Source organism: Nanorana parkeri, unplaced genomic scaffold (genome assembly GCF_000935625.1).
Source record: "Nanorana parkeri isolate BGI_ZX_2015 unplaced genomic scaffold, ASM93562v1 scaffold1228, whole genome shotgun sequence".
Taxonomy (NCBI): Eukaryota; Metazoa; Chordata; class Amphibia; order Anura; family Dicroglossidae; genus Nanorana; species Nanorana parkeri.
Genome location: NW_017307496.1, coordinates 58,768 through 84,165, shown reverse-complemented (window position 1 = coordinate 84,165; position 25,398 = coordinate 58,768). Strand labels below are relative to the sequence as shown.

Below are 25,398 nucleotides of genomic sequence, written 5' to 3'. Positions count from 1 at the left end.
CCGCTGGTACCACTGTCCCTGGTGGCAAAGGAAGCCGGCGCTGTTGAAACCAAGGCTGCGGCGGAGGGAGCAGAGCCACATTAGCCGATATTCCTCTATAGCCCCAGTTACTGTGACAGGCGGAGTGATACTAGATAACTTTGGATTGTTGTACATGAATAACTTTAGATTGTTGTACATTTTGTTGCACATTAAAAAAAAAGACATCCCCTGAAAATAAGACCTAGTGTAGTTTTTGGGGGCAAAGAAAATATAAGACAGTGTCTTATTTTCGGGGAAACACGGTAACGAGCTCCAGACAACCATAGCAGAGCCTGGCCAGAATATCATTGTTCTGAGCTCCTTCAGAGTACAAAGGGAGATAACGAGGGATGGTGCTGATGGTCTTTCCATAACCAGGTCACACAGCATAACGCACTTAAACATAACCCAACACCAATACACATTTAACTTATAAACACATCACCATGTCGTCACAGGTATCATAACCTACACCACATGTGTCAAGCACAAGGTCCATGGGGCAAATCTGGCCTGCCAGACCATTTCATGTGTCCCTCGCACTTCTCCTGCAGCATTAAATTTTTAAACTGAAGCTGGCACTGTAAACAGGCTCCGGGCTTCACAGGAAGGCTGCCGAGGTCCTCGGCAAGGTCCTAGCAGCCTTCCTGTGAATCGCGGCACCAGTTTACAGCACCGGACAAAAATCTCCTCCTCTTTCATGTGGATCCATGCTGCCTGCACTTGCCCAGACTGGTGACTTAGGCTTTCCTAAGACCCTGCACAGCCCAGCATAGACCCCACACAGTCCCCTGAGAGTCCACACAGACCACCATTGGACCTGCACAGCCCACCATAAACCCCAGACAGACCACCTGAGAGTATGCACAGCCCAGCATAGACCCTGCACAGCCCAACTGAGGGTCCACACCGCTCACCATAGAACCTGCACAGCCACTTGAGAGTTCGCACAGCCCAGCACAGACCACAAACAGCCACCTGAGAGTCCACACAGCACACCATAGAACCCGCAAAGCCCACCATAGACCCCACACAGACCACCTGAAAGTTTGCACAGCCCAGCATAAAACCTGCACTGCCTACCTGAGAGGCCGCAAAGCTCAGCATAGACCTCGCACAGCCCACCTGAGAGTCTGCACAGTCCACCATAGAACCTGCACAGCCACCTGAGAGTCTGCATGGCCCACCATAGACCCCACATAGCCAACCTGAGTGTCCGCCCAACCCAACATAGAACCTGCACAGCCACCTGAGAGTCTGCACTATTACACTAATTACCATTATTTTTCCTCCTCTACTTTCAGAGCTAGTTATTAGGTTATTACTAAAACCAGTAATAATTGAATGCAGAGGCACTTATTTTATATGATAAAGAGTAGAGGTGCACCGAAATGAAATTTTCAAAACCAAAATGAAAAAGAAATGTCAGGCCGAAATCGGAAAAAAAATTTCTAACTATTTCAAATGTTTTCAAATATTTAATTTTTATTTATTTTTTTATAAACTTTTATTTTTTTATATTTAATTTTTATTTATTCATTTTTAGTAAATATTTACATTTTTTACTTTATTGTTGGGGGCTTCAGGGAAATATAAGGTGTCTACACAGATCCCTGATATTTCCCTTTTAAAATAGAAAAAGAGATTGAGGACACAAAGCCCTCAATCTCTTTTTCTGCAGCCTCTCTAATAAATGAACAGGAATCCTCTACACTGAGTATTCCTGTTCATTCATAACTTGTGGACATAGTATGTTTACTGTGTCTACAATCATGAATGAACAGGAAGTGATGTAAAAAAAGCACAAAAAGGGGCGCCTTTCCTGGTGCAGATTTGTTTATTCCAATGAACGGGCATAAAAAGTGAACTGACAGGTACTCACAAGACTAAAGTAAAAACGAGCTGCAGAACAATAAAACCGGAGCAGTAAAAGGATCCGTGCAGTGCGTCCTGTGTGTGAATCACTGAGGGTGTCGCCGCTTTTCCGGGGCATGCCCCCTTCGTCAGGACATTTTTTTGTTCTGCAGCTTGTTTTTACTTCAGTCTTGTGAGTACCTGTCAGTTCAATTTTTATGCCCGTTTATTGGAATAAACAAATCTGCACCAGTAGAGGCGACCCTTTTTGTGCTTTTTTTCAGATGTCACAGTTCCCTTGACTGTATTGGAGCTGCGCCCTGCACATATGCTCAGTACTCCTTCCTTGTGAGGGATAAGGATTGCCCTTGGCGCTTCTAAACAAAAATCTTAGGAAGTGATGTAGATCACACCTATTCAATCATAATTGGGGACACAGTAAACATACTCTGTCCTCAATTATTTACAAACACTCAGCGATCGCTGACTGTTTGTATCCGCTCTCCATCCTGACACGCTATCACATGAGGCTGGGCGGGGCGGGAGGAGTGTTTAGCCTCCTGTGACAGCAATGACAGCTGTCTCCGCCCACAACGCCGCTCTCTGAATCTGTGACAGAAGGCTGAGTGGTGCAGGGAGGAGAGAAGCCGGTCACTCACAGCACTCTCCTCCTGTACCGCTCAGCCTCCTGTGACAGTTTCTCTCTTCCCCATGGGGGGGGGCGCAAAAATGCACCATGCCTGTGTAGGCAAGAATCCTAGCACCGGCCCTGCCCCACTGGGCCCCAGAGCAGCACCCAGCGGGTAGGAGAGAAAGCAGGGATGCACCCCTATTTCGTCAAAAAAATGGCACTTTCGGCATTTTGTCAAAAGTGCCATTTTCGGCCGATATGTTTCAGTAACCGAAATTTTGGTGAATCCCTAATAAAGAGTAGATACATTTATATAGTCTCACAGATACAACCAGCCCTTTGAGGGCAATCATAATACTGATGCAGCCCGCAATGAAATTGAGTTTGACACCCCTGATCTACACTATTACTTGTTTCTGTGCATTTATTTAGTGGTTAAAAATGGGAGATGATAGCAGATGTACACAAGAATGTTTAGTGTATGTTACATGCGGTAATGTCAAATATTTACTTCTAACAACTTGTAAACATTTCTCCAGATGCCAATGATACCAGTTGTTCTTGTTCTTATCATATTCATGGGCCACGTTATCTTTGCTGCAAGTTTATAACACTGTGATTGTGTTTCTGTTTCAAATATAAAACATGATTAAAGACATAACTAATACTGTCTGTCAATATGAGGAGATTTCAAAATGTAGCAGCCTTTGATTGCAGCAGATGTTTCATAACAGATACAAGAGTCCCTAGATTGTTAAAGTCTCAGCATTGTAAAGCAATAGGGTGGGACTGACACATATGTTTGTGTGAAAAGTCAAACTGATTCTTCCTAATGATGCCATGGGGTTCTGTAGAATAATGAGAAAATGACAATCACAACAGAGGAGAAATTCAGAGAGGAATGTGATGAATACTTTCTTAGCTATTTATATGTAAGGCTTGTCATACCTTTAATTATATGTTTGTCCTTTATAAATCTGTTCAGTAAATTAACTTACTTAGTCTCAATAGATTCTTTGACAGCTGTCTTATTTTAAATATATTTTAAAACCTGGCCTTATACAATGTTATCTTTCCTTGGAATAAATGTCACAGCTCAATTAAAGTGGAAGCCAAGGAGCCTGAATAAATAGTTCAGTAGAGAAGTTACTGTATAGGTACCTGCATAAAAAAAAACCCCATGATCTCGCTGCCCTTCCTATTTTAAAAGATGCAGCTTAGGAGGAGGATCTCTGCAGGGTTCTGAGTGGTAAAATCTGATGTAGTCCTATGACAATGGTAGAAGGTTTGCTCTGCAGAACACAGGGAGTCACTATGGATGCCAGTCATCCTCAATGGACAAAGGAAGAGGTGGACGGACGCTGATATTAATGGAGAGTTCCCACTTCAATGCACCTTCCTCTGACTCAGCCAGATGAGGGGGTATGTTCAAAGGCTGCTCATGGTAACAGAATATATCAGAAAGTCTGGAATCAAATCTTGTTGGTGATAAGAGAAATGTAAGATTTGCTCAATTTATATTGCAGGCAAAGTAGTGCATAATCTGTTTGGTGGTATGCCTATTGTGGCCACAACTTATAACTAGAGATGAGGCTGGGCAAGGAGCAAACCCAGTTCACCTGAGCTCATTCAAGCCTGCTCAGAACTCTGACCGCCACCCTCTCCTTCCACCACAATCAGTGTCAGCAGTTGCAGCAGGAGCATGCCCTGCCCTTTTGCCATGTATAGCTGCAAAATGGAAAATGGACCTCTCCGGAGAGAGACGCATCGATCAGAGTTTTGAGCAGGCTTGGGTGAACTAGGTTCGCACTAAGCCCAGCCTCATCACTTCTTATAACCAGGGGTCATACTTTGTTTTTCAGAAAACTTATTCAGTGAATGCCCTTTACAACATTTAGCTCACCTCAGGAACCACCTGTGAAATTCTCACTTTTTGGGGATACTTTGTTACTGTTAAGAGTTTGTGGAACTTTGTATAAGCAGGAGAACTGAAATGGGGATTGTGATACAATTCTGAGAGAGAAATCTCTTAATTGTGTCTTAAATTTGTAGTTATGGGATCTGCACATGCAAGTTTATAAACCTTTTTTTTTTTTTTTTTTTTAATATAGCTGTAATATATATATATATAGCTGCAAATAGGTTGAGGTTGCACTGCATAATGTTCCCAGGTAGCAGCTTTCCTGTTTTCCCCACTGGTAACATCTGACTTCCGGATGGAAATGAAGGGTAGTGTACTGAAACAATAGGGAGTAAAAGCAGACTTAGGTCATGGCAGGCAGAGACAAATATAAAGCTCAAGAACACTGCCTAGGATAGTATCCAGGGCTATAATAATAACTAGACATGTCTGCTTCACTAGAGCCTTTCCCATCCTATGGAACTCTCTACCCTTTGAACGGCCTTTGAACGTGGGATGATTGTTGGCGCTCAGAGCCATGGAGCGAGTATCAGCAAAACAGCAGAATTTGTTAAATGTTCAAGAGGGGCTCATTGTTAAAGTGTTTAAAGACTGAACTGTCCGCCGAAAATCTGGGTCTGAGCGTGCGAATTGTGGCCGTCAGCGACTAGTCAATGTTAGGGCAGAACGGAGAGTTCTAACAGCCACCAGGCTCCAAGGTGAGTATAACTTTTCCATTTAGGCACCTAAACAAAAATGTACCCTTGCAATGTAGGGGCCCAACTGCAAGGATTAAAATTCTTTAAATTCATGGCCTGGCAACCGCCTGCTGTACCTACCTGCTAGGAACATGATACTTAAAACATATAACTAAAAGGCCACTGATCTGTTTCTCAGCCAAAGCATTTCTCTTGAGAAATTATGATACAACACCCTGGGCATATTTTCAGACAGCCACATGCTCAAATCAAACCCAAACCCATTTAGATACACAAGGCACTTACTTTGTAATATGATTTATTACAAAGTAGGTGCAGCAATCTCTTGTTATGGAAAAACCTAAGCTTATGATTCTGAACTCCATCTGAGACGCTGTAGATAACGTATTTATGCATAACCCAATTGGGAGGTTGTGCAATCCAGAATGAGTAGAGGTGCGGTCACATCCTGAAGAGTGCTGAGTACTTTGCCCAGTCTGACACCAACTTCGGTGTCCTTATTGGAATATTTCCCCTCTGTATCTGTTTCTGTGACAACTTAAACATTATGGATTTTCAATCAATTTTCTGTTCAAGCAATAAGGATCACCAGGGCCAATCGTGAGACACACACAACAATAAAAAGTCTATAGATCTTTCCATGCTCTGCCCAAAAAACAAGGATTTGGCTTTACATACTCGTTTGTTTAAATAAAAATGTGTAATTTTAGAAAAGTTTTGTCCTCTAAATCCCTATCAGCTTATTGATTATTGTTAATGTTTTGTTGCCTTAAATTTATTAAAACTATTTTTTAAACATACGTTAACAACCCATTATGTTTGTTTCCTATTGTGTAGAGATGTCAAGCAGGATTGTACTATTCAGTTTCTGGAGAATGTCTACCATGTTCGTGCAATGGAAATGCATACAAATGCCTAGATGGTTCCGGTTCCTGTGTGGTAAGATCATCCTCATAATTATCTAATTTTCTCAATGTTTCTTCAAGCACAGTAAACATCTGTTTTTATCTACTACAAGTATGCAAACCATAGAGAAATGTTGCCTTTTGGGTACATATGGTTAACAGACAGCCACTAATGTAAAATCTACTCTAAAAACTATGAAAATTCCTGGTTTGTTATTGTTATTGGAATTAAGATTCACAGCAAAATGAAATGTTTATGTTAGAACTCTCCAAAGAAAAGGGTAAAATCAGTGACACTTTCATGTTGGAAACATTCAGACGTCCTCATCATCAATGAGTATGAGGATGAGTAAAGAGGTCTGGATTTGATTTGTGGGATGTTTGTCAAACTCATGGTAATTCTGGAAGTTGCTAACTTTAACCTGAACTCCATTGTCTGTGAGGGCGAATCTTGAATATCAATTCTGGCCAATTTCAAGGCTAATAGGCATGGGATTGGCAACAAAGGGAATGGGGAGATGGTAATTGGCTTTGGGAGACATGTACCAATGTCAAAGATTAAAGCGGAAATACTGTTAAGCGGAAAGTGGGTGCTCCTTTTTATGCAAATTCAAGGGGGACATAGAATATTGCAATTTATGTCTAATACAGGCTTGAAAGATGTCTCTAAGCTGTATACAGTGTTACGGAATAGTATGCTTCTCACAGAAAGTGCCAGTGACACCGTATTCTGGCATCATACAGCTATCATGTGTAATAGATTATTTAACTTTTACATTATTGCTTGGTTTAAATACGATATCAGCACCTGAATCTGATTAATTTCAAGCAAGGCTTTTTTTAGGTAGTTTTGGCTGTTTTTAGAGAAACCTAATAGGCCTAAATTGACCCTTGGAAGTAGAAGACACAACAGACCTAAAAGCTATAGAAAATTGCACTCTTACAAGAAATTTTAAAAAAAGCTAAAGTCCTCTACTTCAGGTATTGATTGCCTAACTTTATTAGCAGCTATGGCAATGGGGGATTGAGAATGTAGTGTTTTAGAGCACTTAACAATTTGATGATTTGGTGCAATAAACTGTACTGCACTAGTATTTATGATGTGCTTCAAATAATGGTCAGCTTTGCCTGTGTCAGCAACATGTTCAGCCTGCTGACCCCGAAATAAAAACTAAAAATATCATAGCAAAAGTACATTTAAATTAAATATACCTCCCTCAAGAAAAAAAACCTAAAACATTAAACATCGCCTCCCTAAAACACTAAACACTGAACTCAAATCCATATATGTGTTTTTAAACTGATTAGAAACTAAACAAATATATGGATTTTAAAATAAAAAAAGCAATCAAACACAAAATAAATCTGCAAGGGGCCTTTGGGGGGCAGCAGTTAAACAGCAACTGAAGTTGTTGCTAAAACACACAAAAAGGTAGCCATAAAAGGGACTATGGGCTCTATTCACAGTGAAGGCAGAGGTAGGTACACATTTAAATAGAACCCTAACACACAGCATTTTACCATTATTTATCACAATACAGGACAGTGAATAAAGTGAACTATGTAACCCACCACACTGGAATTTGCACACTGGAATGTGCTGTAATAATGTAGCACAACACAGCATTTTAACATATTATATATAGCACAGATTAGCAACTATCTCTCCCTGCAAACAACACTGTCCCTCCATCCACACAGTGACAAAGGGCTGCTGGGAACGCTTACTTTTATAAGGAGGGAGTTGGTGCATCTGGTGGCCTTTCTAAGTCACCTGACCACAGTTCAAAGGCCAAGAAGTGCATGATTGCTAATTGGTTGCTATGACATTGAACAATCACATTAGTTCACTATTAGCCGAACCTACGAATTACTTGGGTTCGGGTCCCACTCCTGTTCAACCCAAACCTGAAGCTCATACCTAATTGTTGCCATCTAGGGAACCCACTCTGATTCTCAGCCAGTTAATGGCAGAAAATCTGTTTCACTATTTTTAAAGATTAAGCCAAGTAGGGACACTAATTAGGAACTAACAATAGCACATACTATAAATGTTTAACAATTTGTAACAAACTTTTACCCAACATACACATAAATGCTGCATTTGTAATACAACACACTTTATAACTTGCATTTAACCCTTCGGGTTTAGACCTTAGCCGGAACTGCTATATGAGATGAACATTGTGATCTGTGGTCAGAAGACATTAGCTGAAAATCGGACCGTTTCAGTTCAGTTTATGTTTAGCTCCACAAGGTTTGCTTATGTGTATACTGAATCGGCTACCTTTTAGGTTTCACTGTAACATTAATAATAGCTCTCACTGAGCCTACCGATGTTACCATATGCAATGAGGAAGCAACAATATATGAACTTTGAACACATTCTCTTTCCATAACCTATTAACCATACCATAGTAATATTGTATCTCCTGTCTTTCTTGTGCAGAGTAACAATGAGCTAATTTGCCTGGGCTTAATTCACCAAGGTTTTGGCAATTCTTGTTTAAAGTTCATCAAATCTCCTCTGGAAGTCTATGCAATATAATAATAAAAATAATAAGAATAATGTATATAAGAATCCTTTTTAAAAATGCTTGCCTTTTTTGGGGCTGATGGGCAAGCTTTTGAAAATAAAAAGGCAAGAGAACCTGGGCATGTACCAATGCGGAAATAAAAATAAAAATTAAAAAAATACAATATTAGGGTCCTTTTCATGTAGCTGTGAGGGTAAGATGGAAAATACACAAATATTTTAAATTACAGGTAGTTTAAGGGCCCCGCACTGGCTTATTTGCTAATACACTGCATTTTAATGGGCGGGCTAGTGTGTTGTGGCATCTCCAGCAGTGTGTATTGTAGTGCACAATGCTGAATCTGTCACTGTTTACTTTTTTAAACCTTAAACTACCAACTTTATTGGTAGTGTACAATGTGCACCCTCCATACAGATCCCCGCACAGTAGCTGGCATGCAGTGATCTGCGGCAGAGCACTTCGTTTTTTTACCTTACAAATAATGCAAGCAGTACCACATTCACTTGCTGCTGATGAAAAGAAGGGATCACAGCTCATTCACTCTCAAGTTGAAGTGCTGGACTCTACTACATACAGTTTGCACGTCAGTTAGCTTGCTTTTCCTTCCACTTTACAAGAGGATCAGAGAGAACTGCTGAGCTGTGATCCTTTCTTTTGGTCAGCAACAAGTAAAAAAGCCTTATTAGCATAAAATAAAAAGCAATATACCCCCAAAAGAAATGAAATCCCCAGATAACACCGCAAATCCAAAGGCCAATTTTCTCTAAGAGAAGCCTTGCAGCAATAAAAATCAATTTGCTCTAGACAGAACCGCAGCTAAAAGTGACCGCTGCCTTCAAATTAACCACAAACTAAATTTAAAGACAGTAAGTCCCCAATAATTATAACAAAAAAGCAGCAAAGTGGGTGATTGTCTAAAGAGCTGGCAATCCGGATTAAAGAATAGTTTTCCAACTAACTCTAATCTTTCCCTGTCCAGTTTTTCAGCTTCTTCCTATTTTTCCCCACACTAACTTCATTATAATCTCCTCCTTTTTAGAGTGAGGGGGCTGTCTTATCCAAAAGTCCTCTTTTGGCCATTCTAAGTCTTGTGGTCATGGCTCAAAGGGCTTGCAGTGCATTTATGGTGTAAAAAAACAAAAATAGCCAAAGAAATTTGCCCTGGGATTGTGAACCTGAAAGACGAAGTACTTTGCAACGAACTTAAGTTATTTCTGTACGAACCTCATCCCTAGTGTAGAGGGTGTGGATCTAAGCTTCAATTGTCACAGGAGAAACAATAACAGTTTTCTCACCTGTCTTCTCGTTTACTTCCTCCATAGCATAGGAAAGGTGAAAGAGGACTGTAGTAATTGCTGGTATGTGCAGGTGTCAAAATAAAGCGTGAGGTATGGACATTCATCTCTACCTTCTCGAGCGTTGGTTGGAACATAAATATTACAATTTTACAGGAAAAATGCCCCGAAGACAAACACATTTTGACTCTTCTTTCCCATCAAATCTGATGACACTATGCAACTTTAAAGTGATTTTGTCACTTTATTAAAGGAGAACTATGAGGTGAGGGCTTTTCACTCACCTCATAGTTCTAGCCAACCTGTGACAATGAGACTGTCACAGGTTGGCTCAGTAGATAGGGAGGTGAGCGAACACATACCGACGTTCGCTCACTTCTCGATCCTGTCACGGCTCTCTGCCGTGACAGGAGAGGGGCTGGATTCCCCCCTCCCCGCTCCGATCCGCCAGTGCTGACTGGCGGAACGGACAGGGGAGGGGGCGGGTACAGCCGGCTCTGCCTCTAGATAGGCAGAGCCAGCTATCAGTCACGCAGCTGGGCGGATCCCGGCACAATTGTCGGGATCCGCTTCAGCTGCGGCATCTCAGTATACCGCGAGCTACAGCTTGCGGTATACTGAGCCTAGGGTGACGGGAGGACGCTAGTTTGTGTCCTCCCGTTACCCTAAGGAGAACTATGGGGAAAAGTCTTAACCCCATAGTTCTCCTTTAAGATAATAAGCTGTAAACAGGTAAAAAGTTCAGGCAGTTAAAGGTTTTTAGTCCCCCTTCTGCCATACCTTAATCCCAGCTGTTCTAATCTTCTCAAGCTGGTAGTGTTGAAGCTTTCCACTAGCCCCAGACATTGCTATCAGTCCGTCACTATCATGAACTGCCTGCCAAAAGGAATGGGTTGGCCAATAGGAATGCGTTAGAGATCAAAGTGGACGGGCAAGCTTCAACATTAATGGGAAGTGCCAATGCATTTCTCAGGCAGAATAGCCCAGCATTGGGCAGACCGGTGGCGGCATGAAATGCTACTGCATTTATGTGTGGATATCTCTACCTCACAGTATCAAAGTCGTTTTAAAAGGAATTTGTCAGAACAGAAATATGGAAGCTGCCATTGGTGCATGCTCTGGGGCTTGTAGCTCCTATTTTTCTATTCTGACAGACTTATTTTAAATGTGTTGTCTTTAAAAAATATTATGAAAAAAAAAAGTCACAAAATGTAAATTAATTAATGTGGTACTTTAAGTACTGACTTTTTAAAGTACAGAATAAGTATGCAGTAGTAAATGTTATGAACATATTTGACAAATGTCTTTCTTGTGTGATGTTTCCGTTCTGAGACCAGCAATGGATCACCATCCCATATGGAATAGTTAAAACAAGTTTTTTTACCATGACTACATTTCCTCTCATACTTAACGTACCGTGTATGCTCAATGAAATCATTTAAGCAGAAAAGCATAAAGCTGAATATAACTGAACAAGGGAGTCTTTGTTTTTGTGATGTTCCAGAGGAAGAGGCATAGATTATTAAATCTGGAAGGTCATGTCCAAAACTCCTTTTTAAAATCTCTGAAATGCCAAAGGCAACTTGTAAAATCTCCTTTTAAGTAATTGATTAAATGTTTTAAAAAAGACCCTTTCCTACCCACAGCTGTCCCTTCATATCTTTGTCACAGTAAGCACTCTATGAAACGTGTAATATGGTACAAGGATCAATCATTTGCCTAAAGGTACCCATAAGATGCCTGTATGTGGTATTGCAGATTTAAATAATTTTAAAAAAAACGAAAATCTGGGTCTGAACGTGCGAATTGTGGCCGTCAGCGACTAGTCAATGTTAGGGCAGAACGGAGAGTGGCAAGACTGGTACAAGACAACAGAAGGGCAACAGTGCAGTGTCAGATTCCTCGCATCACCTTTCAACATCTCGTGGAGTCACGAGGCGGCCCAACGAAGTCATCTCGTGGAGTCATCTCGTGGCCCAACGAAGTACTGATGGGGTGGTCATAATAATCTGGCCACTCAGTGTATAGCTACACCGCTCTTAATCTTTAGCAGCTATCTTTCTGGGTCATTTAAATAAATGTACTGTTGTGAGTGCCCTAGGAATTTATGCAGCAGATTATAGACACCTCGACAGGATAACAATAGCCCAACAAGGTGGCTAGGGTAGTGCTACTTGGTGAACCAATCCAGAGGGTACACAGTGGGTAATAATTACATTTGAAGGTGGTGAAAAAGCTGGACATAGACAGTACCAAAGAGACAGAAGCATAGATCAGGTAGTGCTAGAGATTGTTGCCAGGAGGGCAGCAGCAACAGGGACTCAAATTCAAATCCAGGGTGAGGAGCTAATAGCATAGTCTGGAAACATAGGTCACTGTCAACTACCATATCCACTAATAACTAAAATATTTTGGAGTCGACAACACCTCAAGTAAAAAAACTGGGCCACTGCTTTGTGTAAGAGATTTGTGGTCCGACTGTGCAGATTGCTGCAGCACAGGGTATTTTAGCCCTTGCTGCAGAACTTACCAGTTAACCACTTGCCGTCTGCCCGTTGTAAAAAAACGGACGGACGGCACTGCTGCATTGGCGGGTTGCCGTCGCCAGACGGCATTTTTTTTTCTGCTCGCACGCGCCCCTAGCGGGCACGCTCAGCGCTGAATACTGAAAAATGGCCTGGATGGGAAGGGGGTTTAACACCGTGGATGTCAACTGGTTAAAGAAAAATATTGAAAGAAGATCAGACTTATTAACATTCAATTGGGTTTTAAATAAATATTAAACAAATTTTAATATTAAACAAATTTTAAACAAATATTAACATTATAGTTCGACTAAGCTTTAAATAAGTATTTACCATATTTTCGCTCCATAAGGCTTTGTTCACACCTAGGCGTATAGAATATGCGCGTTTGTCGTGCGTTTTCGTGCGACAAGAAAAACGTGCGACAAACGAGCGTTTCCGGGGGCTACTTGGCTGTATCCCAATGGAAACGCGCAACAAAGCTCTTGTACCTTTTCAGGCGTAGGCCGTTTTGTAGCGCGTTCAGACGGGCTGAAATACGACAAGGTGTGAACCATACCCATAGAAAACAATGGGATTTTCATGTTTGAGTATTTTGTAGAGCGTTTTGTAGAGCGTTCGTAGAGCGTTGAACGCGCTATAAAACGTAGAGGTGTGAACCATGCCTAAGATGCACTTTTTTTCCCCCCAAAATGCGGGCAAAAATGTCTGTGCATCTTATGGGTGATGTGTGTGTGAGAGCTGAGGCGGCGGGGCTGACAGTGTACCAGTAATCACTCGCATGAGCGATGGGAGGGGAGGGGCCGCTTGTACTACTTATAGAGCCAGCGAAGCAGCGTTATTTACCTCTTCCATAATGCCGCTGCCCGTGCTGCCGCTGTCTAACTTCTGTGTCTGACCAGCTTCTCACCTTCCTGTGCCATGCCACATGACAGGGAAAGGGAGGAGTCTCAGTATGCAGAAATTAGACACAGGCAACACGGGCAGCGGCATTGTGGAGGCAGTAAATAAAGTTGTTTCACTGCCTCTAAACAATACATGTAGTACCAGCGTTTTTTTCCTCTAAACCTATGGTCTTTATGGAGCGAAAAATACAGTAAATCTTGAAGCACCAGTGAACAATACGATATAAAATAACATAAAATATGCTTTTTACGAATGTCATATTTGGCGTAGCTAGTGACGACCCAACTTGACTGCCCAATTACCAGCTCTGGTAATAAAAGATTCAGAAGAATTGCAATGTACCGATAACAAAGGAGCCATTTCCACTAGTGGTAATAAAAGAACCAAGGGATATCCAACAGCTCAAACTCAAAATGTTATTGGTCTGCGGCCAAATACAATCTGTGTATGGTTAGTAAACCACATATGGCTCTTGTTATTCTATATACATATGTATCTAGCGGTGCTGTTGTGAGCATCAACTCCCTGTAGCTTTTTCTTGACCAAGGAAAATGACAGTTAACTTAAATAATCAGGAGAGTGTGGACGTGCTGGTCTTCTTTCCCTATGTCAACACAACATTTCTGACCACATTAGTGAACAACTGAAGTTGTTTTCTCTTGCAACGAAATTTATGAGTATGCTTTAAGAACTCAAAGGCCAGGCTCTCTGCATGTGGTAACAGCTGGAAATATCAGAACAGACAAATAATATGTAATGACACGAAATGAAATTTCACATTACAGCCTTTTCAAGTTGTGCTCCATAGGCCTGAGATCAGATTACTAGTAGGTACACCCATCCCATCAATAAGAAAATAAGACAGTAACCTTAGTGCTTCACCAGGGTTAGGAAATGTTATGAATTATGAGCGCAACTTGCAAAAGTGTGATCAATGGAGCACAGGGTGGATTTGAAGGAGTATCAAAATCCCAAAGGCATATTAAATGAGGAGATCACATTTATTTTTTTCAAGGATAAAGGAGCTCTGGTTATCCATATAACTGACAAACATTATTAATTCAAATATAAACAATATGGCCTAGTATTTTTCAGGGGAAGAGTTAGGATTCTTTCATTAGTAAAGAAGAAACCATATACCTCCCTTTTTGGTGGCCCACATGGTAAAACTCTGGCATGCTGCCTTTACAACACAATACACTACAGGTATCAGAAACTTTAGGGTGTGTTAAATATCTTCTCCAAGGTGGTGCAAAGTGGTTCATTCCACCAACTTGTACATCCTTTAATGAGGTAGCATGTATTCAACACACCTGGAAGTGTTGAATAACTGCAGCCACCAGAGAACCGACACATACCAGAGTTTTAACCAACAGGCCCCCAGAAAGGTAAGTATAAAGCATCTTTTTTTTACAGCATGGGCTTACTCCTGCAGTAACAGAGTCACTTTATTTTATTTTCTGCTGGTTTCGAGGTTGGTGTATCCTTCTGAGTTACATCATACGCAAAGTATTGTGTGACCAGCACAGATTCACAGAGTCACATAACAACACTATTGACAGATCACTAGGTTTACTAGGCTTGACTGTTACATTGGTAGAGGCAGGTCTTTTCTAAAGTCAGCAGGAGCATTCAAGCTGGTAAGAGAGCCATTTTTACACTACATTTTCAATGTCCTTTCTAGTAAAAAGAAATAACAGATGATTTCACACCACATAGTAGCACTCTGTTCCTCACATGCTATCAAAGTACACTTGCATCTCTTTAAAATGATACTTGTGTAGTGCAGAATAGCTGACCATTTAGTCCCTCAGGTGTGTACTGTTTCATCTTTCTCTTTTTTTTGCACAGGACTGCCAAAGAAATACAACAGGCAAGCACTGTGAGAGATGTCCAACTGGTTACATGGCTGATGTAGTCCAAGGAGTACTAAAATCCTGCCTGCAATGTCCCTGTCCACTGCAGTTCAGTTCCAACAAGTATGTTGCTTTTGATCCTGTGAACAAAACCCAATTTTGTAATACTTTTATTACACAGTAATAAAAGTAACAGAAAAGATTATCAAATATATTTTGTCCTGAAGGAAGGTTTGCATTTCAAACTAAAATAGGTATTAAGGTTGTGTTGGATAATGATTCATATACCTAAAGGAGAACTGTAGTTAAAAGTAGTTAATTTCTCCTTACGTTTTGTCCTAGTCTCCAACAAGGAAAGATACAGCAACACAAACAATTGTATTTAGTAAATGGGGAAAGATTGGAACATCAGTGAAGTGTTTTTTACTGCCTGTGTCTTCTTCTCACAGAGACACCTATACACCTCATTCTTTGTCTTGGTTTCACAGGATAAAAAGTAAGACAAAATCTACTAAACACGATCACTAACAGAAATAAAAAATATGGCAGAGCTTTTAAAAGCTTTGCCTGGATTTGGACTTCAAGAGTCAATGTAAGAAAATGGGAATGATCACAAAGGGAATTGGTGGAGGTACCTGGTGACCCATATAGATCCTTCTATGCTCCAACACTTACAAAGCCACAAAGTACAGGACTTACGGTGGAGATCTTGGACAATGCTCAGAAACCAGACTCATATTTGATGCAAACATATAAGCTCACTGGTGCTAACTTGACTATTCTAGAAAAAAAAGGAGCACCAAACCCTGTGTTAATCTAACAGTGTCTACTTGTAACACTGGTACAAAAACTCACAGGCTGAATGTGTGTGATTTTTAAATTGTGCTAAATCTTTTAAATTAAGTTTTATCAAATCTTTTTCAGAGCCTGTTGAAAATATGAGTTTAGATTTTTCTTCTATCAATTACATAGATGTTTGCCTTTCCTCTAGGGGAGAGAAGACTACGCATGATCTCATCACAGCTCTGATGGGAACAGTTACTTTCTGTTTTATTCCCATGAACAGGATTCTTCTTAGCCTCTACTGGGATGAAGCAGATGTAATCATTTCTTTGTTATTACACCAGATGTCCCATCTCTTACTTCAACTGCAGAAAAGTTCTCAAAGTGAATGAGCCTGATTACTGTAGACCATTTATAGAAATTCCAGTCTGTAGTCACTTGGATATTAAGATAGCCTCTTGGTAGTAGATGAGGGTTAATATCCACTATAATCATAGATCTTTACAGGAACAAACAAAGAACAGGAAGTGCATATAATAGAAGAAGAAAAAAGAAAGAATAATGGGAGGATATTTATTTATGACATAGCTATAAGTATGCTATAGATAAGCCATCCTAATCCATAAGGATGTAATTGTTCTATGTTTGCCAAAGAGGAACCACAGCACTCATAAGAGGTTACATTTTATTCTAGTTTTTTTAACTCAACGCCTCTTTGTAAAACAGCAATTTCTGGATCAACTTTTCACCATGACATTCACAATACAACTGCCTAATTTTCCCTTGGCACATGACCCCTATAGCTGGTTAACATTTCAACAGAGGGGAATCCCCCTAACTATTATACACTTTGATTGCATTTAAAGTACTAAACAATGCCAAAACTTTTTTACCTTTCGAATAGAGAGGAGAAGGATTAGAACATCTGCTGGGTTTTTATTGCTATCTGTGTCCCGGTTAGGTGACCGTCACTGAAAGTAAAGTGCAAATTTGAGTTATCATCAGAACAGAAATAGATAATTTTCCAGTGGGGAAACTAGTTCTGATGATGACGATGTTGACCACCAGGTATTTCCCTCTATTTGGAGGGATTTCCTCTCACTTCCTGTTGTGGTTATCAGGCTGGAAGGAGACACAGATGACAAAAAACAGACAGGGGTTATAACCTTCTATTCAAATAATATTGGGTGGAGGTTCGGGAGCAACGCGTTTCGAGGATACAACCTCTTTATCAAGCTCAATGGAAGACACCACTTCCATCCCGGCCGTCCTTTCATTCAACATCATCATCACGTCCCGGGCACTGGCCACTGGCCATCACTGGCCTCTGCTCTCTTCTCACCATCGCTTCCCTCCTCAAGATGAACAGCCTCAGGCAGCACACCAGTCCTCATTGAATACACACCTCGGTTCTCACGATCCTCCCCACAGACCGGCCCCCATCTGGTGCTGAGATCCACTCAAAGTAAGTGCCACATCTCCTTCTGTTTTATCTCTCACTATGTCTCACTTAGTCATATAGCCCCTTCAGCTTTGCGCCCACACGTTTGTCCTTTTTTATTCAAATAATATAAAATCTAAAAAAAAAAGTTGTGGCTCAGCTCTACTTTAAAAACCCAGGAGCAGATGCTAAATTACATCAATAAGTTATAACATGTTGACATCCTTTGCTTTGTGGTCATTGCATTTGACCTTGGAATCAGGAGGCTCCATGTGTGTTTATTATACAGGCATTTAAAGACCTCTGTCCACTAAATCACTAAATCTGATTATCAAGCACTGCCTTATCAAGCACTGGAATACTGTGCAAAGAAGCCCCAAGCCTATTCTTTAATGCAAATATGAAATTGCTGGTAACCAATCTGTTCTTTTACCCACTGTACTCATAGTATGTATTCCACTGTACTAAAAGCAGTTCTCTGTTTGTTGATTACATTTAACTTTTATCCTTTTCAACAGCTTTGCCCTTACTTGTGCTTTGAAGAGAGGTTCTGTGCGCTGCATTTGTAAAGAAAATTTTGCTGGACCTAAATGTGAAAGGTAAGGACCTTGTGAAAAGAATGTTCTTTACACATCACCTTTCAATATGAATGTATATGCATACGTGTTCTTACTGCTAAGCTCACAGACTCAAGCCCTACCTGTCCTTTACCCAAGAATCTATACAGTCATCTAATCAGATTAAATAAAGCAAATTTTTTCCAGCATCACACACTGTATTCACTCTGGATATAGCATTAAAAGTGAACTCCAGGCAAATAGCTAAATATATTGGGAGCTGTTATACCTGCTAAAGGAATTTAAAGTCCATCCACTAATAAAATGTACCCAGCTATATTCCACAGCACAGCCCTGTCTAGCAGAGGAGGGGGCGTTAACCATCTCTGCTGCAATTTCACTTTCAGGTCCTCTCACCACTCTTTGACTGTGCAGTGAAAGGAGAAACAGCACACTAACAAGCTGATTTCTCTGTCACATTTCTCTTTCCTGTTCACTTCAGAATACTAGATTGGTTCCTTGTGCAGTACATTTAAAGGTATATTGATTACAGAGCTGCATTGTTTCTTGTGCCTTTTATACCTGCTTGAGCTTTAAGTTATTAGTTTTTGGATATTGTGTGGTGAAGAAAACTGAACAGGTTTACTGTAAATAATTATTTTCTATTTATTTTTAATAGAGTTATAGCTCTATAATACACACCAAAAATATACACTCTATTATACACACTATGGTTAAGTTTGAACCGGCATTGAAAATATAGCTGTTTGAAATGCTTGTGAAATGCCTAGAGTTTTTACGCACTTTAGATGCCTTTAGGTGACACTTGTAAACCTTTATCTGATGCTTTTAGGACTTTTTTTTCTTTAAAAGCATAAGCTTACTAAAAGTCTTGTAGGCATGTCAAGTGCGCTTAGGGTGTGCTGTTATTGGTTTGAAATGAGGCATTTCTCATGTTGCCATTTCCGGCCAAATGTTGCTGGCAAGATCAAAAACAGCACAAAGCAAACACATTCTGATTTTAATGTGTGTACTAGATGGTTTACTTGTTTTTGTTACAGAAGAGACATTGACTGTGCAGAGCAATTGGAAAGCTTCAATAAAGCAAAGAAAATGTTCTGTATGTCTGTGTGAATTGGGCTTTACAGGAAAGGGCCAGTAGCTGGTGATAAAAGTGGGAAATGTATAACTGAAGTGGTACAAGGAGGCTGATTTACTTAAAGAGTTGAGAATTTTCACACCATAAATTGCATGATTAATCACTTCAAATAACCATTCATAGTGAAAGCAGATTCCTGTTTACTTATTTCACCTGCATGTGATTGGATAATTCAGGTCAATGTTGACTCAATTAATTATGTGAATCTTATCAATTCCTTTAGTAAATCAACCCTAGTTTTTACATATCAGTGCTTAAAGGTGAAGTATTGGGAGAGTAAAATGTACTCTTCCCTATACTTAGAGCTGGCACCTGACAGTGCTGGCTCTGGCTCTATAAATTGAGAGTTGAGCATTCACGAACCCGCTGATTACTCAGCTCACAGCTTCTCCCTGCAGAGAGCAGTGACTGTCGGTCACCTCTCCTCACAGGGATTCCTCTTCCCCTCTCTCTGTTCCTCCAGCGCTCATTGGGGGAACAGACAGAGGAGGGGGCAGGCACAGCTGGCTCTGGCTCTAGAGAGACAGAGACAGCTGTCAATCAGGCATCGAGGAGGATCCTGACAATATTGTCAGGGTCTTTCCTGGCTGCAGCATGGCTTTGCGCTATCAACACCCCACTAGATGCTGACTTTAGGCAACAGGAGTATATTAGTAAACATAGTTCTTTGACCCAAAAGAGGACTAATACCAAAAAAAGCTTTGCTTTAGTTCTCTTTTAACATTATTTATTGGGTATGAGTTTACATTGCATTGGGTTGTACAAAAATTTGGAATAATCCGAAAAGTAAAAAGTAAAGGCAAATAATAATATTAATAATAATATTATTATTATTATTTATCAAATAGTACCAAAAATGTCACCATTAATTGTCAGCATCCCTGTTTTAAAAAACAGCTACTTATATTATTTTTATACATTCTTCTATCTTACAGCAAATTTCTAAGCTGGTCATACACTGTAACACTTTTCGCATTCAGCCCCTCAGTCGAAATGAGCAAAATCACTTAATTCCCTAAGCCATGCTAATGAGCTTGGATGAAGGAATCTCCCCTTCTGGCTGTCATATTCAGACAGCCAGCAGCTGCAGCTGTCAGAATATTGGCTGCTACTAGATTGTAAGTGCCCTCCTACCTCCTGTACTGAAATTGTATTGTTAATTGTATTGTCATCCTCAGTTTTGTAAAGCGCTGCGCAAACTGTTGGCGCTATATAAATCCTGTATAATAATAATAGTCACTGTTTGGCCAACAGTTTTTCATCTGGCTCCTTCGATAAAAGTCAATTGAAAATTTGACATTTGTCAATCCTCATAGTGTCTGCAGGGCCTTTATCCAGTCAAACGATCCATACAATTTTAGACATATTTATGTGAAAATGTTACAGCTACATTACACTTGACGTAATCCACTCTCTATAGTTATTTCAGTGTAGCAAACAGCTGGACCATTTTATATACAGAAGAATATCAGGCATGATATATGCTGATGGCACTTTTTTGGGCCATAAAGCATATGGTTTACATCTCACAATCTAAAGACCATTGCAAAATATTTATATTCTGTCCAAAATGTGCATGTGATCTTTCATTTCATATAATACCAATGAATGTACTTAAAGACCCATTGTAGCAGGAATGTTAGTTAAAATGGAAACACTTTGGTAACTGATGAACTGACAAAAGTTTTAATGCAAAGAGTCCGTTTTTTTTGTACAGCTGTAGGAAAGGATATTCCTGCTACATTTTCCTTTGCAATACTTAATAATAAATGTTTATAGGTTCCATGAAGAAGCATTTAAATCGAAAAACTACACGAATGGCAAATAGTGAATTTTATATGCAGCTTTTAAGACACAATCAATAACACTTTTCTAAACTGCCAGCATGTAAAAATGTTAATGTAACCATGACCAAATTTTCTACTAAACTTATAAACAGGTCTGGTTTAGGTAACATTTTATAAGATGATTTACAAGGTGTCTTCCTGAAAACAGTACAGCTTGTTATGGTTACTGCTCTTTTATTTTAGGTGTGCACCAGGCTATTATGGCAGCCCACTGCTAATAGGTGGCACATGTCGAAAATGTGACTGCAGTGGAAACTCAGATCCCAACATGATTTTTGAAGACTGCAATGAAGTCACAGGGCAATGCAACAGTTGTATGGGTGACACCACAGGATTTCACTGTGAGCGATGTGCACCGGGGTATTACGGAGATGCTAGAACGGCTAAAAACTGCACAGGTGTGTATAGACTTACTTTGTTTTATTTCCTTAAACAACGTACTTACATTTTTGTATGCCAGTGCCTTGATCATTAAAGAGACCGTGTCAGTTCCCTAAAAAAAAATGAAAATACTAAGTCCCTGCAATACAAGAGGTATTATGCTCACCTCTATGATGGTCTATGTCTCCTACCTTCCCTCTGTTCAAGAGCTGCAGTCTCTGTCTGTATTTAACAATCACTCTAGTGATGTACTAGAAACACAATGCGCACAGCTCACCCCTGTCATGCATCCTTGTAATCTACATTCAGTACACAGATAACCCTCTTCTGGTGTGATTGTCTCAAAAACTGCAGAACCAGCACACAATGCTCTCCCAAAGAGAAACAAACTTAATTCCACATGCATCTGTACAAAAAACAATTGCTGACGTGTTTCTGCTTTACTCTGCCTTAGTCATAGCTCTGATATCAGTTGGCTATGATAGGCCGAGAAAGGAAGAAAAGCGTCAGTGGTTGTATTTTTGTATAGATGCGTGTGGATTAAAGTTTGATTTTCTTTGGAAGAGCATTGTGTGCTGGTTCTGCAGTTTTGTAGTGACGTGGGGGACAAGGGAAAGAACCAGATCGCATTGTGGGAGACAGAGTCATCCAACACTCCCGGAAGTGTCGAAGGCTGCAGAATCTGACGGAGACTGAAGCACTTGAAGGGAAGGAAGTTAGAAGGCATGAGCCACCAGGGAGTTACAGTAAGTATGACAGTTTTTCTATGGCAGGGACCATCCATTTGGATTAGTTAACTGTGTGAAATATCTAACATCAACTTGAGATGTTATTAAAAACAACATAACAGAAAGCAGATGAAAAATGTAATAAAATTAAATGTTACATATAAATAAGTAGTATGTAATCATTAACACTTGTTACATCTTTATATACAGTAGTAATGTGTGCAATACTGAACAGCATACAATACTTTGTGGTCACTACTAAGTATCATAAATTGTATTTGTGTCATGAAAAAAGATTTTAAAATTCTGCTAAACCAGGTACAACTTTTCTCCAAACAAGAGGCAAAGAAATGTAAGGCAAGTTTCAAAGCTTTTACATTTACATCATGTTCATCTTTCAGGAACATGGAATTATGCACTGACCAATGGTTCGCAAACATTTTGTACCGTCTCTGGAGTATGGCTCAATAATCTTTATTTGCTATTGCAGTTGTAAATGAAAGCCATTACTTACTAACATAAATCCTGTGCCAAAGGTAATAATTAGTCTGACATTACTGACTTACTTCTGAAAAGAGCAGTGTCCGGACTATCATGCTGATCCAGTGATTTCAATACTTCTGAGTCACTAACAAATATAAAGCTCAGTAGTACTCACTTCATATTCTACATACTGGTTCCGTACTAGTGAAACCAGATGTGAGTCAACAGTATCAGCCTACATATTTCTCTAAATACAAATTTATTTCATAATCCTATTTGGCCCGGGTGTGCTTTACTACTAAACATCTCAACGACTGAGACTCTGGGAAAATATCCTTATTCTATGCAAGCAACACATCAAAATTAAATAATAGGTTATTTGAGTAGTGGAATCCAATAAGAGTAAATAAGCAGGATCTATATGCTTACAGGTATAGATTCCCTATTGATTACGACCTTCTAAACCACCATTTCTCTGAAAGGCAGATGTCCAGCCTTAACCATTACATTTAGTTCAAAGTTACATTTCTGAACTGACAGATGTAGAATGAATTAAAAAATAATTCACAACTGATTGCTTTAAAATAATCATGTATTCACCTGAAAGGTTCCACAGCATAGACACAGGAAAAATGTTGTATATGTGACCATCATTTCACAGTAAGAGCGGTTAGGGTCTGGAACTCACTGCCACCGGCAGTGATTGCAGCTAAGAGTGTGGAAACTTTTGGACGATTTCCCAAGAGACCGTAATATACAGGGGTACAAGTACTCCTAAGAATGAGATGCAACATGGGCCTATATATATATATATATATCAGCATATATCAGCAATAGGTTGGACTTGATGTACTTATGTCTTTATTCAACCTCAAATACTATGTAACTATGTAACCTCAACGTCTTTATTATGACCGATATCACAGATTTCGGACCCTCCAACATGACTCTCTCTAATAGGCGCAGAACACTCTGCTCCTATCTTTCTGCCAGTTTTGTTATGCTCTATCAATCTAAGCCAGCTAATTCTTGTCAAGGGTTAGCTAAAAGATCAGCTTATTATAATCATAAAGGTATAGAGGTGATCAGAAGTGGTGTGTTCTGTAAATGGTATAAGCCTGGGCTTCTATATTCAGGTGTTTCCACAGAAGAGCCAATGCTCTTATCAAATTACCCTAGGTTATGTTTTGTGGCCAGTTTAGATAAGGATAGTAGTTAGCAGTGTGCTTTAAGATTTAAGAAGTAGTTGAAATATCTATAAAATATAATTATAGCAGTCTAAATTCGTCCCTATGACTACTAACACAACTGAGTTACACATGTTTGGTAGCTGATTTAATGCAGTTAAGGCACAGACTTAATCTAGTTAACCATGAACTGTATAAATTAGTCAGGTCACAAATCAAACTGATTAACTAAAAACCCTGGATTACTAAACTTTTTAATACTCCATTAGAGCAGGGCAATGCTCCTTCCTGCAGCCAAGGCTGCAAAAGGTCAGTTAGACCTCACCAAAAGGTCTCACAGTTTGGCATTACTGCCTTAGGTATTTCATGTTTTTTTTTTTTTTATAATTTTTTTTATTGTTTTACATATTAAGGCACAACGGTGCACGCTATTTGTGTCCCATGAGGACACCAGGCATAGCAATGCATACAATAATACAGCATACAGCCATGCTTAAGGTCTAAATAGAAAATTAACAAAAAAATTAACAATAACAACCTTTCCTACAGGTCATTATAGTGAGATACGGGCATTTTCATATAGTAACTCAGGGTGAATTCTAGCTGCGGCCAGGACCCGGTCCCTATCCCTGTAGTTTAGCAGGCGGATAAGGAACGGTCGGGCCGGAGCCCCCGGCTTTGGCGGCACGGGCGGAACTCGATGGGCCCTCTCAACCACAAAGGTCGGTGGTAGGTCATGGAGGTCCAGGAGCTTAGCCAGGAAGGTTTCAGCGAATTCGGCCGGTGTTTTCCCCTCCGCACGTTCCCGCAGGCCCAGCACGCGGATATTATTGCGGCGTAGCCGGTTTTCGGTATCTACTGCCTTATCTTGTAGGCCCTGGAGCTGCCGTTGTAGCCGTTGTATCTCGTTCGAGTCCACCCGCGTGGTCTCCTCCACCTGCGAAATCCGGGCCTCCGCCTCTCCCATGCGCGTTCGGAATTTATCCATATCCTGGCGCAGAAAGCTTACATCAGCTGAGAGGGAATCAATTTTGTTTGTGAGCGCCTCTTTACAGGAGGTGATTGCCTCCAGGATGTCAGAGCTAGTAGGTGAGGGGGACAGATCCTCCGAGCCGCCGGTCTGTGTGCTCACCGACATCTTGCTGCACTCAGCCAACACAGCCAAGATGGCCGCCTCCGAGACTCCACGAGGCCTGCCTCCCGAGGAGCGAGTCGATCTGCTCTTATTGCGTCTCATGTAGCCCAGTTCTGAGAAGGCGATCTCAATCAGGAGGTGTTCCGGTTTGCCTGAACCCAGGTAGGTCTCAGAAAATCAGTACCAGGATAGTATCAGGATAGTATATGGAGCGGAGCTGTTCTGGCACACGTCTGCTCGGGATCACATGCTGGCCACGCCCCCAGGTATTTCATATGTTTTTATTGTATTGCTGATTGTTACCTCTGCACAAAGATACATTCACAAACTACATTACTGTTTCAGAGTGTCGCTGTTCAAAGTGTGGTACAGATACCTGCAGTGATATCACAGGGAAATGTCATTGCAAACCAGGTGTGACTGGAGTAACCTGTGACCGTTGTCAAGTGAGTATTAGGTTCTATTGTTAGCTGGAGACATCTAATTATCAGATTGTTGAGATTTTATTGACTTTAATATGACTTTTATTTTTAATTATATTTTTTCTC

General features: G+C 40.3%; 1 protein-coding gene across 1 annotated transcript in view; it reads left to right on the top strand.

Annotated features, from left to right (window-relative positions):
- LOC108797114 (laminin subunit alpha-4-like) overlaps window positions 1–25,398 on the top strand; it is a 104,243-nt gene that overhangs the window by 20,125 nt on the left and 58,720 nt on the right. The window contains exons 2-6 of the mRNA XM_018568687.1: window positions 5,963–6,064; window positions 15,145–15,272; window positions 17,892–17,972; window positions 21,120–21,334; window positions 25,196–25,296. Coding sequence (XP_018424189.1) covers window positions 5,963–6,064; window positions 15,145–15,272; window positions 17,892–17,972; window positions 21,120–21,334; window positions 25,196–25,296 — 627 coding nt within the window. The remainder of the gene's footprint in view (window positions 1–5,962; window positions 6,065–15,144; window positions 15,273–17,891; window positions 17,973–21,119; window positions 21,335–25,195; window positions 25,297–25,398) is intronic.